Source organism: Pelodiscus sinensis, chromosome 3 (assembly GCF_052426305.1).
Source record: "Pelodiscus sinensis isolate ZL-2025 chromosome 3, ASM5242630v1, whole genome shotgun sequence".
In the NCBI taxonomy this organism is placed as follows: Eukaryota; Metazoa; Chordata; order Testudines; family Trionychidae; genus Pelodiscus; species Pelodiscus sinensis.
The window spans coordinates 71,954,845-71,967,474 of NC_143054.1; the positions used below are offsets into that span (position 1 = coordinate 71,954,845).

Sequence of the window (12,630 nt, forward strand, 5' to 3'; positions counted from 1 at the left end):
AAGTGTCAATTGAAAGAAAAGAAAAAATCCTCCAAATTGCGTGTCCCGTGCAGATCTCGGCAGAGAGGTCTACCTAGCTACCTCTAATCTCCGTTTTAACTGCAGTAGTGCTATAATCTCTACCTAGGGAGCTAGGGGAAACCAGGAGTACTGCTATTAAAACAAAGGAGTCCAGCTGCCAAAAGACCCCGCTTTACATTCAGTTATTGAAACACCACCGTGGACTCACAGCTTCACTTCTTAAGTAGTCGCAGAGCTCGATGTTCCTGGAGCTGCTATGATCAGTCTGTCGGCTTGTTCACAAGTTGTTCAGCTAATTTGTTAGACACGTTGAGTAGAATTAGTTAAAGAAATTCAAGTTGAAGAACACATTGACCCAAACTTATTCCCTGGACTCTCTTTCACCCGTACAAACCCCACACTCCAGGAGAAGACTGGTACAGTATTTAGCTCTTACGTGCTAGCGCTGAAACCAAGAGAAAACAACACTGGGCTCCTCATTCTGCATTTTAATACTGAAATCTGGAAATGGAAATTGTTTGATGTATGAGGAGACGTTATCTAATTAGGGCGTAAGAAATTTAATCTTTCCAGCAGGCAGGTCATATAATTAATGTTAATTTAACGCTCAAATTCTCAGTCATTAATTTTTATTCTCTTAAATGTAGTTTGGCAGGGGCCCCTGATCCATGGCAATGGATTTTACTGGATGTAAGAGCACACTTGGTCGTTGGAGTGAATTACTGCAGACCTTCCTATCCCAATAACAAGATCTCATCATGTATGCATTATTAAGCCATGTAATTGAATGGTCCATAGTTTGCATATCAGACTATTAAAATAATGTGTTTTGCTTTTCTTCCAACACGTAATGTTAAAGCCTTTGCGAATATTTGGTGATTCTGATAATTATCACCAAATTACTACAAATGTTCTCTTCATTAGCGTGATTTCTTTCAAGCATTTTTTAAAATGTGAATAATGCATTAAGAGATTGCTTGTAAAGTTTTTTTTAATAAAAACTTATCAGCCAAAGTCGAAAACGAGATAAAAATAACAATGGGACAAAGAGAGAACAATTTTCTTATGTGATTGGAGCAGAAGACTTTTATTTTTTTCTTATATCACATAACTCTGTAAAGTTTCACTTCATCGAGAGCAAAAGTCCATGCAATCTAAAGAATTGTCTACTTTCAGATGATGCAGAACAGATGAAGGAACAAAGTTGGAAATGTTCCCTTTACTGGAAATATATGGGTAGAGAGTAGACAGATTGATTTGAAAAGATACTGACCTCTCTCCTTCAGCTGCAGTATAACTTGTCCTGGAAAAAAAAACAACTGAAAATTTCCCTCACCCCAGTTCGAGCGGCCATTTGAACAAGCTGCTGTGATGATCTCAGAAGGTGAATAATTCTCAATTAACTAAGTAACTAACTTTCTTCTTGCCATCTGAAGGCACACACTTAACTAAATCTTATGCCTGGGAGACCCTTCATTATTGTCTTCTCTCTCCACACTGTTTTCAAAGTTCAATAGCAAGGCAACAAAAACAACACTGCTGCAAAATAAGAGTCTCTTTTAAAATTAAAGAGCTGGTCATTTGCATCGAAGAAGTAAAGTTCTCCTCCCCCACCCCCGCTTAATTATTTAAATAAAAAGAAGCTCGTTTCAGGATCAGTGACACTGATGATTTGCAGGAGGGGAAGGCGCTGCGATCGAATGAATAGGGGATGTATCAGGTGTAAGGTTGCTTTCTGTGAATCTAGCATTCTTCCCCCTTGCACGTTTGTGCTCCACTGGCAGAAGCTATTGAATCCCAATAGGTCGCAGCGACCATGATTTCTGCTTTTGACTACAGCATGAGGGACCAATGTGGTGAATAAAGGAGAAATCAAGGCTTGCTTTGCTTGCAGGCGCACACTAGCGAAGCCTGTTTGCCTCCTGGGGTCCCAAGCTGTGTCACCAGGGCATTTCCCTCTCTACCCACCTAACAGTGCGCCCTCACCTCCAGGCTTGGAGCACTGGGCCAATACCTCGGGAGGGGCCTGGGACAGCGGGGGCGGGGGCGCTTTTATTTTGGTTGGGAGCAGTGAGCCCTGCTCACTGGGGCTGGCGAGAGGCGAGGGAGCCGAACTGTGCTGCTCTGTGCGGGTCTCCCACCCCCGCTCCTCACTATAGCAACCAACGGCCGCCTGACAAAAATGCACCCTCTGTGGACAATGGCTCAGCCTCCTTTTTCCTCCTCTTCGAAGCCCAGCCAAAGAAACTTTCGCACCGCGCAGCTGCCTCGGCCAAGGGAGGGAAACGAACGCCCGCACTGGCTAAGCCGCAGCGGCAGTTCTGCCCCCCAGGCCACGCCAATAGCTGTTGCACTCACCCACCGCTTGCGAGTGTCGCTGCTCCTAGCCTTGCCATACAGCGAGCGTGCGACGCACCGAAGAGCACTGCGGAGCCTGGGGAGGCGGCCGGGAGGGGAGGGGGAGCCTCTTGCCTCTGTCTTACTAAAGAAAATAATAGGTGGAAAGCACTAAGCAGGTGTCCCTTCGGAAACACGCGGCCCCTATCTGCTTCCATTTCAATAGAAGCGGGATCAGGCCCATCGTTCGCAGTTCTGCGGTCTTAAAAGGTCACCAAGATGTCGTCTGTTCATTGGTCCTCTGCTACCCCACAGCAGTAATGGGACAAGTCTGTGAACTGTGTGGTCAAGTTCTCAACATCTGCATCTGGCTGCAGGTTATCGTGTAAAACTCGCTGAAAAGGTCGAAGGGGTTAAAAATGGCTGATTCTATGTCAAGGTTTCTTTCCCTCCGCACTTTCCCCAGATATCCCCATAGCCAACCTCGGCCAGCGACCATTTCCTCCTCCATTCCAACTTTTTGCTAAACTTTGTGACATGTATTATTGCCATTACCCGCCGGTTCCTGGGTTCCAGAAGTGCAGGGTATGCTCAGGTTTCCAAGACTGGCTGCGTTTTTCTACTGTAAGCATATGCACCGCCAATAAGTAACCCGCTTGACATTAGGCATTTGAGATGACTCCAGCAGTGCATTTTACAATAGAAGTGTTCCTCTTTTATCTGCCTTAGAAACATCATTTCCCTGCCTTAAGTATAATAATATATTTAGACTCTTCCTAGTGTATGTATTCTCTTTAATCTTATTTGATCGTTGGGGGAAGGACTGAACTATTTTATTTGTCAGCGAAGCAGGATGTTTTCCCCTGTAAATCTTCAGTTTAGTTTCTGAAAAGTCCCAGTTCAAAACACTTTAATATAGCAAAGATGTGTGAGCCTCTCCTGTCTGCTAGCAAATCACTTACTTTAACTCCAGAAGAAACCTCCTTGAAGCTGCTGCATTGATAAGAGGTCATTTAACAGCAAGCCTTTCTGAAAACTAAATTAGAGGAAGGCAAACTCTGCACCACCAATCGCAGCTTGTTCTAGCTCGGAGACTTCAGTATAAACAAGCTGTATAGTACTAACTCTGAGTAGAATTTATCTCACAGACTGATGGAATTTGTTCCTTTTTGCTTTTTTTCCCTCCAGACCTCATATTCACCACTCAAAAGTTTGTAGCGTGCCTTTGATAAATTACTCAAAGTAATCCCTGCAACAGCTAAGCCTGACTGGTTGACGTTGTGTTAGAAGTCTTCATAGCGGTATGTGTCTATAAATATTCACTTGCGGAGTACAAAGGGTGGATCATTTTTAATGACAAAGATTCAAGAACTGGAGGAGGAAGAGAAAAGATTAATATCCGGGAATTCAAATAATGTAATTTCAAATACTGGACTTAGACCATTACATCCTACTAGTTTAAACAGCGAGGCAGATAAAATAGAGCGGCCTCATAAATGAAATAGAAGAATAGAGTTGCAGGGAATTTAGAAATGAACATTAATACAAACTTTTCAAAAACTTTTTATTATGATGATTCTACACCGTTTTATCTTCTAAGCGAATCGATATTTTATCAGGAAAATATATTATTTTGTCTGATGCAACTAAGGGGGAGAATCAATTTAAAGCAGGAGTTTTAATTTCAGTGGGTAATGTGATCCTGTGCAATCAAAGTTATCAATTTCTATCCATTTTATTTAGCTAAGTTAAATATGTTTGTTATACCTATTCTGACGAGAAGCAACTTGAAAGTGTAGCTTTTGAGTCATCTTATAAATACATCCCTGAGGCTGCGGTTCTTGCGGCTTTCAGGCAGTTTTCATTAAAGCAGCCAGCTGCCTCTTTGTGTGGACTGGATTTTTTAAAGCAATCACTTGTGAAGCCTCAGCTTCAGTTTTGTCCTTCTGAAGGCCCTTAACGTTGAAGTTTCATTCATGTGTTGGGTCTCTCCACGAGATCAGGCTCCTCCGAGCCACATTGGAAAGAGCTACAGAGAGCGCAGGATTGAATGGTTTATATAGAAAGGTTAAAGAGGGAACAAGAGATCAAAACAGTCGCATCCCACAATAGTTACATTAAATGCGTCCTAGCAATGTGCACAAATCTTCTAGCTCGGCCTTTAAAAGGAGTAGCAGACTCAGTGGCATGAATCTATATGTATTGCAGCAAAAAGTATAGGAGCAAAACGCGCCGTGCATTTCTGCTTCTTGATTAGCTCGCCCTAAAACTAGCTATACACGAGGGAAAATCGAAGTTTAGAAGTATTCTTTCTTGAGTCGCGTGAGTCGATTTCGAGCCACTGAGTGCACAGTTTGAAATGGGCTTTTCACCTCTCAACAGGGCCTTTTTTAAAGGAGCAATCTTAAAACCCTGAACATTCGGGTGTGGTTAGATATAAAATCGTGCTAGAACGAATCAAGGATGGTATTTTGGTCGATTAGATAGATGTAGCTTTCTCTCCGCGAGGTTTGGCTTTGCTAAGAGTCTGAGTTATTAAAACAGCTCAGGGTTACGCAAGTAAAAGGATGGTTCCACAACCCCCACGCTACTTAACAAGAAAGGGCTAGAGTCCACAAACTATGTCCAGAGGAAATGCGGCAGCTCCCTTGGATTTTAAACGTCCCAGCAGGATTAATACTTTGAACCTACCGCAGTCCCTAATGCAATGTACCTTGCGAATGTGCAGCATCTCACCTCCCATACAGGGGGAAGCTCCGTTTAAGAGGCGCCTATGTGTGTTTTATAGAGCATATTCTCGGGTAGCTGTATTGGAATGAAGGAGATATCAAGGAGCCCTGTCAGTTCAAAGCTTTTTAGGGTTGTTTGAAAATCCTCTTCACGTCAAAGTAAGCAGCCCTAGTATTTGAACAGCTGCTTTGAACAGTGAAAAGGGCTGAGCTGAATCAAAACACTGCAGTGTCTGCCCAAGACACTGCATCACCTTCAACCTGCTTTTATACCGGCACAGAAAGGAAATAAAAGCTCCAGAGCCCTCTAATCCAACAGGGTCAGATACCAAAGAAAGGGGACACATGACTGTCTCTTTCACATCCCGAGCTCCCTGGACTTAAACCAGCCCCAATTTTGGGGAGGAGAGAGGGGGGCTCAGGCTGAAATCAGCACCAGTCACACAGGAACCACACAATCAAGAACTCTCCCGGCTCATGAGCTCTCCGACAGCGGTTTCCTCCACAGGGGGAGCTGGGAGTTAAGGATGCTCAAGAAACAGTATTAATGACAAGGATAACAATAATGATGATGATGATGGGGACGAGGAGGCGGAGTTTGCATCGCCTCTGAATTCACCGTTCGCACGCCTAGCTCTTTCCAGCTGTGAACGTATAGATGTTAATTTCACCGGGGGCGGGGGAGCTGTAGGGAAAGAGGGGGGTTTACACCGTCTTCATACTTTTGAAATTGCGTGATTGCCAGGAGCCTTTGATGTCTGCCAGTGATTTATTAGGGGTATTGAGCACGCGGAACAGCGATTGTATATATCGTCCCTGGCTCTTCGTCTGTGCATAACCGGGAGGTGGGGAGGGGGGAAGCGAAAGAGACGCGAGGAACTTTTAAGTTGCATAAGGCGGATTTCAGATTGCTGCGCTGTAGATAGAAATTCTAATGTGTGGTGCCTGCTCTCTGCTCAATGTCTTGTGTGTTTTGTCCAGTTGAGGGATAAGTTTCACCATATAGAAATATCAGCTGGGGGTAAATATGTGAACTACACCTGCTTTGTGTTATGGAAGAAGTGACTTTCTCATTGACTTTCTAAGGATAACACGTGTAACCACCCCAGGCACATACATGCACTTCAAAAACTGGTCTTGCAGCCTATGCTGATGCTTTCATTTGAAGACAAGCCAGCTCCAATTCAGCCTTGAAAAAGCATTTGCGCCCAACAGTAAATGAGAACAGCGCTTTACTCTGGGGTATGCTATATTGTGATTCTATTCAGGAAGATTTGGTTGTTTTAGTGGAAGTTTGTTGCAGATTTTGCTTGTTCTTATATCCACGCAGAATATTATACGTGATTTTGACAAATCACACTAGCATTTCAGAATCAAACTGTGACTGTCCTTAATACATGAGCAAAAGTGCGATTTCTGTAGTGGAAACAATCCAAAGACATAAAATATACACTGACTTTTCATAGACACCCGCAGAGCAGAGTATTGCTTTTTGCTTGTCTTCCTCACACCACAGGAGAGGGAAAATGCCAAGCAAAAATCTTCTCTTGCTTGCAGCTTAAACGATTCCCACATGGGCCGAGTTGGTTCCTTGCTGGACAATCTCTTAATATGAAGCTAAACTAACTCAGCAAGGTACTCCTGCGTGTGTCCTGGTTTCCTAACACGAAATGTCCTGCTTAAGTTGTCCCTGGGTATATGCTTGTGTGAGACAGGCCGTCCACACACTCATACAGATGAATATTTCCAGCCAAACAGCCTTTCTCAAAGGCTGTGTGTTAAGTATGGTGATTTATAAAAACAACTCGCAGAAGAAAGCTGCTGCGTGTTAGTAGTAATAAATTCTCCAGTCTGCCCTATTGTACTGTTTCGATTAAGATACTTTGAGTCTACAGAGCAGCCCCGCTTCCCCCAGTAGTTTATTTTCAAGACAAAGCTGTGCTTTCCATTCAAAAATGGAAAACCATCTCTTTACCATGGCCAACCCGAGTACCGCTCATTCCTAAGAGATCCGCATCCAATTCCATAATGTCCTTGTTGCCTGTTCAGCCAGCAACTCGTTTATCTTTTTTTTTTCTCGCAGAAAACACAGTCGCTGAAGCTGATCTGTAAACATCCCCCCCCCCCCCCTTAGAGCCCGGGGAAGCCTAACAATGCCAGACTGGCCCGGATTTGTGATTTACAAGGTATAAAACCTGAAACTCTTCGCTGGATGTTTTTCCCCGGGTAGCACCTGCTGCTGGGGCAGTTTGGGAATTGCGAGAGCCTCTTGTCCTTCCCAGAGTGCGGCAGCACCCGTGTCATCAGCACCCTCTTGCACTGGGGCCCGGGAGCAGCTGCTGGGTGCAACGACTATAGCGGAATCGCATTCGCCCACCCTCTCGGGGATTTCCAGCGCCTCCCTTCTAGCTACAAATGCGCAGCTCGGGTTTCTTTTGAAAGTGTTGCTAACAAAGTTGCAATTTATTTTAAAAATCTCAAGGAGTCGGCGCGTGGACGGAGGAGGGGGGGGGGCGGTTTCACCGCGAGTCAACAGAGCAGCATTGATGAAGCTCCCGTGTGACTTCCAGCGCGAACAAATGCCTGGGGTACAGTGATCTCACTCTTGTACCAGTGCCATCCTTGCAATCCAGCCGGTCCTTAAAGATATTCCACTCAACAGCTCGCGCTCCACATGGCTCCGCTGCGGAGCGCGTGCGCGCACAAAAGCAAACAGCGTTTAAAGCCTGCAACGAGCCAGCCTGGTTTGCAACGCTGCAAGCAACAGGAGAACAACATGCATCTCCTCCAGGACCTGCATTGTGTCTGGGCAGAGGCGGGTAGGATACTTGCTTCTCCTATGTACAGAGGGGTCGTCGCGCTGAGAACCATCCCCCTCCCCCGCACCCCCTCCCCTTCCCGGGTCCATGTGGTTACACGCAGCAAAGCTCCCTTTCCCCCCTTCGAGTTTGCTTACAAAAAGGGAGCGAGCGGTTGCGGGGCGGGGTGTCGGCGCCTGGGCTGGGGCCAATCGGCGGCTCCCCCGGAGCCGGTTGCTAGAGGTCTCCACGTAAATCAAAGCGATGGGAGCCAATGGGTGGGCGCGGGAGGGAGGAGCCGGGACGCGTGCCTTTGCAGTGGGCTCTGCCAAGAGGACTTGGGGGGGAACGAGAGGAGAGAGGAGCCCGAGGCGAAAAAGTAGCTGTCAAATGCGCGGCTCCTTTAACCAGAGCGATCAGTCCGGCTCGGAGAGTCATGGCGACCACAGCGTCTAACCACTACAGCCTGCTCACCTCCAGCTCCTCCATGGTGCATGCAGAGCCGCCGGGGAGCATGCAGCCGGGCGCCGGCTACAGGGATGCACAGACGCTGGTGCAGGCGGACTACACGCTGCAGAGCAACGGGCACCCGCTCAGCCACGCTCACCAATGGATCACGGCGCTGTCCCACGGCGGGGGAGGCGGCGGCGGCGGCGGGGACTCGCCGTGGTCCACCAGCCCGCTGGGCCAGCAGGACATCAAGCCCTCCGTGGTGCAGTCCGGGGGCCGGGGGGACGAGCTGCAGCAGCACCCGCAGCAGCAGCACCAGCAGCAGCAGGGGAGACCGCCCCACCTGGTGCACCACGCCGGCAGCCACCACGCCGCCGCCGGGGCATGGAGGACGGGCGCCTCGGCTCACCTGCCGCCCAGCATGGCCTCCTCCAACGGGGGGCAAGCGGGGCTGCTCTACTCCCAGCCGCCGGGCTTCACGGTCAACGGGATGCTGAGCTCCGGCCAGCCGGGCTTGCACCACCACGGCCTGCGGGATGCCCACGATGAGCAGCAGCAGCAACAGCACCACGGCGGGGAGCACCCCGGGGGGCACCCGCAGCAGCACCCTCCGCACCAGCAGCAGCAGCACCCCGGGGGCGGCGGCCACCACGACCCCCACTCGGACGAGGACACGCCGACCTCGGACGACCTGGAGCAGTTCGCCAAGCAGTTCAAGCAGCGCCGGATCAAACTGGGATTTACCCAAGCGGACGTGGGCTTGGCCCTGGGCACCCTGTACGGGAACGTCTTCTCGCAGACCACCATCTGCAGGTTCGAGGCCCTACAGCTCAGCTTCAAGAACATGTGCAAGCTCAAGCCTTTGTTGAACAAGTGGTTGGAGGAGGCGGACTCGTCCTCGGGTAGCCCCACCAGCATAGACAAGATCGCAGCCCAGGGGCGCAAGCGGAAAAAGCGAACCTCCATCGAGGTGAGCGTCAAGGGCGCCCTGGAGAGCCACTTCCTCAAGTGCCCCAAGCCCTCTGCCCAGGAGATCACCTCGCTGGCGGACAGCCTACAGCTGGAGAAAGAGGTGGTGCGAGTGTGGTTTTGTAACAGGAGACAGAAAGAGAAACGCATGACTCCCCCGGGAGGGACTCTACCCGGAGCCGAGGATGTATATGGGGCAAGTAGGGACACTCCACCACACCACGGGGTGCAGACGCCTGTGCAGTGAACTCACATAGGGGTTGGCAGGGGGAACTGTTCTCCCTTTCCTACCCCTCCTCCAACTTTTGATTGTTCTTTATTTTTTTAAGTTCTCTCCTATCTTAAAAAAAAAGTACAGAAAAAAACTGCACTGGACTATCCCGTAAACGGTAGCAGGTGAAATGTGTTTTGATCTTTACAGGCGAGTGCCCCTGCAATGGAGTGGAGTGAGTATCATACACAAACAGACACGAGACAGACAGATACACACGCACAGTGTCAGGCACCGAGAGAAATATTTCGCAAAAAAAATTAAATTAATTCCGAAAACAGAATGGAATCGACTCTGAGCCCTGCTAAACACAAAGGCAGCTTTAATCTTGGAACGATGCTCAGAATAGGCACATGCTGCTGTTGTTTCTTTTAGGTGGCTCCCCATTAGGAATCAAAAAAAGCCCCTTTTGATGTAGACAGTATTTAACCGTTTGAATTTGCACTGCAAGAAAATTGAAGTTTACATTAACAAATACATTTTCTTTTGCCTACATTGATTTTGAAAATGACTTGCATTTCCCACGGTGAGCGTTAGGCAAGCATTGACCAGTCTACAAAATGTTCCTTGCTTTCTTTATGTGTATATGTGAACTTTTGTTATAAACAAGTCTTCTTACAGATGTGTAATGTTGATTTTCTCCTTTTACCATAGCCTATAGATGTATATTTAAATATAAACGCAAACAACTTCCACTTCCGAGATATCTGACTCTCACAAACGATTAAGACGTGGTGCCTTCGGAGGCAAGAGTCCGGTTTGGAGGAGAATAATGAAAAACAATAACGTAAACTTCATTTTCAGGCAGTGTTTTAGGCTTGGGAACAGTAAAGGAAAACATAATAGTGTCTGATTGCTTCATTCTAGCGAGGAAGGCCCCCTGTGAAAGAGCTCGGAGGAAATGATGTGGGGGTTAACATGTATGTCCAGAGTTTTCCAACAGAAAGAAAGTGGCACTTTGAAGAGGACCGGCAAGAGGGAATATTTAGCTTCGGATGCCCCATAGGCAAAGTTCCCTTGTGTGCTTTTAGAATTCCTAATGACATCGCGTTGCAATATTGTGTGCTGATGTCAGCCTCTAAACTTTGTTTTATTGAGCAATTTCAACACAGAGATATAAACAGAAAGAGAACTTGATACATATATACATATATATTTATATATATGTGAGTTCTCCTTCTGTTTATAGTTATGTATGGTATTGCCTGCATATGTCTAGTGCATTTATTTTTCTTCGCTTTTTATATTTATTTTTCCGCTCATATAGAAAAAGCTCATGCCCTTTTGCTCAACTCGCGCTTAATTTATTGCACAAAAGGACTAATTTAAGTTGGACAACCTTGTCTTTTTCACTGGGGAAACCAAATAAATTGGAAAACTGCCATTTTCAACCCCTCTTCTTTTCTCCTTCGTGGATAGATTGAAAGTGCATTTCTTGACATTAACTTGACGGGAGACGGTCCACTTTCCAAAAACACAAACACAAAAGGATATAAAGGGGAGCATACGAGAGGAAACTTGGAGCAGTGTATGTGTGTATGAGATGGGGAGGGACTTTAAACTGTGCTAACTACAAATTAACAAATGATCTAGTCGGCACAAAAGGGCGCTGCGATAAAAAAAAAGACCGCTTTTTCGTAATCTGAAAAGTTTGTTTAGTTGAGTATTTGGCAATGATGGAGCAAAAATTTGAAACATTCTCTCGATGAACTATCAGATCAACACTGAATTCAGTAGGTAGGGCTTTAGAATATGTTTCTCATTGTCTCTTTAAGAGCCTGTCATTCAGGTTGTCTCTTATTTTCTTGGTGAGCAAATGGCGAGTTCTATTAGGCATATTTATTTGCCTCTATTCGGTTTTTCCAGCGATTGTCATAATGATACAGGCACGGAGCTCTTTTTTCTCTCCATGTATTGAACTGTTTTCTATTTAAAGTGTTAAGGACTTGCTCCCAGTGAAATAATTCAGATCAGGGCAGATCCAGTGGTAAAGGGAGGAAATGAACTTTCAGACACATAATGTGTGGGTAAGGTCAGAAAAATAAGTTCAGAGGATGTTTGTGAAAAACCATCCAACTCTAAATAGGTTTACTTAAAAATAATAATGAATAACAAAGTTACCACGCAAACCTTACCGCTATGTATATATGTTTAATATTTGTCCTTTGAAATGCAGAAATAGTTTAAATGTTTTCTTTGTCTATTTTTATTTGTTTCTTTTTTTAAAATGCTACCCAGGGAAATATTTTCATATCATTTAAGTGGCCTGCCTCAATGTATATTTATTTCTTTTAAAGCAAACAGGTTCTGGAAACTGTTTTTTGTTTTCTGTAGCTTTAAATGAGTAGGTAAACAAAATCTATATGGGATGTAATTTTTTAATTATTATTTTGTTTCCGTCTCTAAGAAAATACTTTGTTTTGGTACATTTGGATGTGCTTGTGGGGAAAAATAAAAACGCAGAGATCCTTATATATTTATGTTAAAGTAATATTTTATTATCTACATAAAACAGAAATGCACAATACCTCTATAGTTTGTTCTAATTATTGAAATAACTGTTTTAAAGATAGCATTGATTTGCGTAGTTCTTAAAATCTGGAGGGGAGGCGAACTGCCTAGAACTACTACCTAGTTATACTACCTTGGTATTGAATGGGATTTTGAAGTGAGTGTTTACGGGTACGCCGACAGGTCCCCTATTTATAACCTCTACAGTCTTTTAGCTTAGCATGAGAGTCCATTTTCATTCTGTCGTGCCAAATCTAACCGCGGACAGTGTGTTTTTAAGCATTGAATCCCTTGTTTGGGGAGGGTCCTTCCTTGGATGCTTCTGCAAAGAGCTCTGCTTTCGGTGCCAGTCCCGTTCTCGTTGGAAGCATGTGCGAAAGGTGGCGAATATTTACTCCTCGCTAGTCAGCTCTTAATTTAAGATCTGATTCTTAAACAAAGGCGGGGCTTAATTACAAGGACTCCTGTTAAAAACAGCTAGATTTAAAGAAAAGGGCTGTTCAGTGACTTCAATGGAGGAACACTCGCCCAGAACCAGCAGTGT

The 12,630-nt window shown here is 45.7% G+C and overlaps 1 protein-coding gene across 1 annotated transcript; it reads left to right on the forward strand.

The window, feature by feature from the left end:
• The first annotated feature begins 8,220 nt into the window (after positions 1-8,220).
• POU3F2 (POU class 3 homeobox 2) lies at positions 8,221-12,058 on the forward strand. The gene has a single exon (XM_014571162.4). The coding sequence runs from the start codon at positions 8,322-8,324 to the stop codon at positions 9,549-9,551; it is 1,230 nt and encodes a 409-aa protein (XP_014426648.2). The 5' UTR covers positions 8,221-8,321; the 3' UTR covers positions 9,552-12,058.
• The last annotated feature ends 572 nt before the right edge of the window (positions 12,059-12,630 follow it).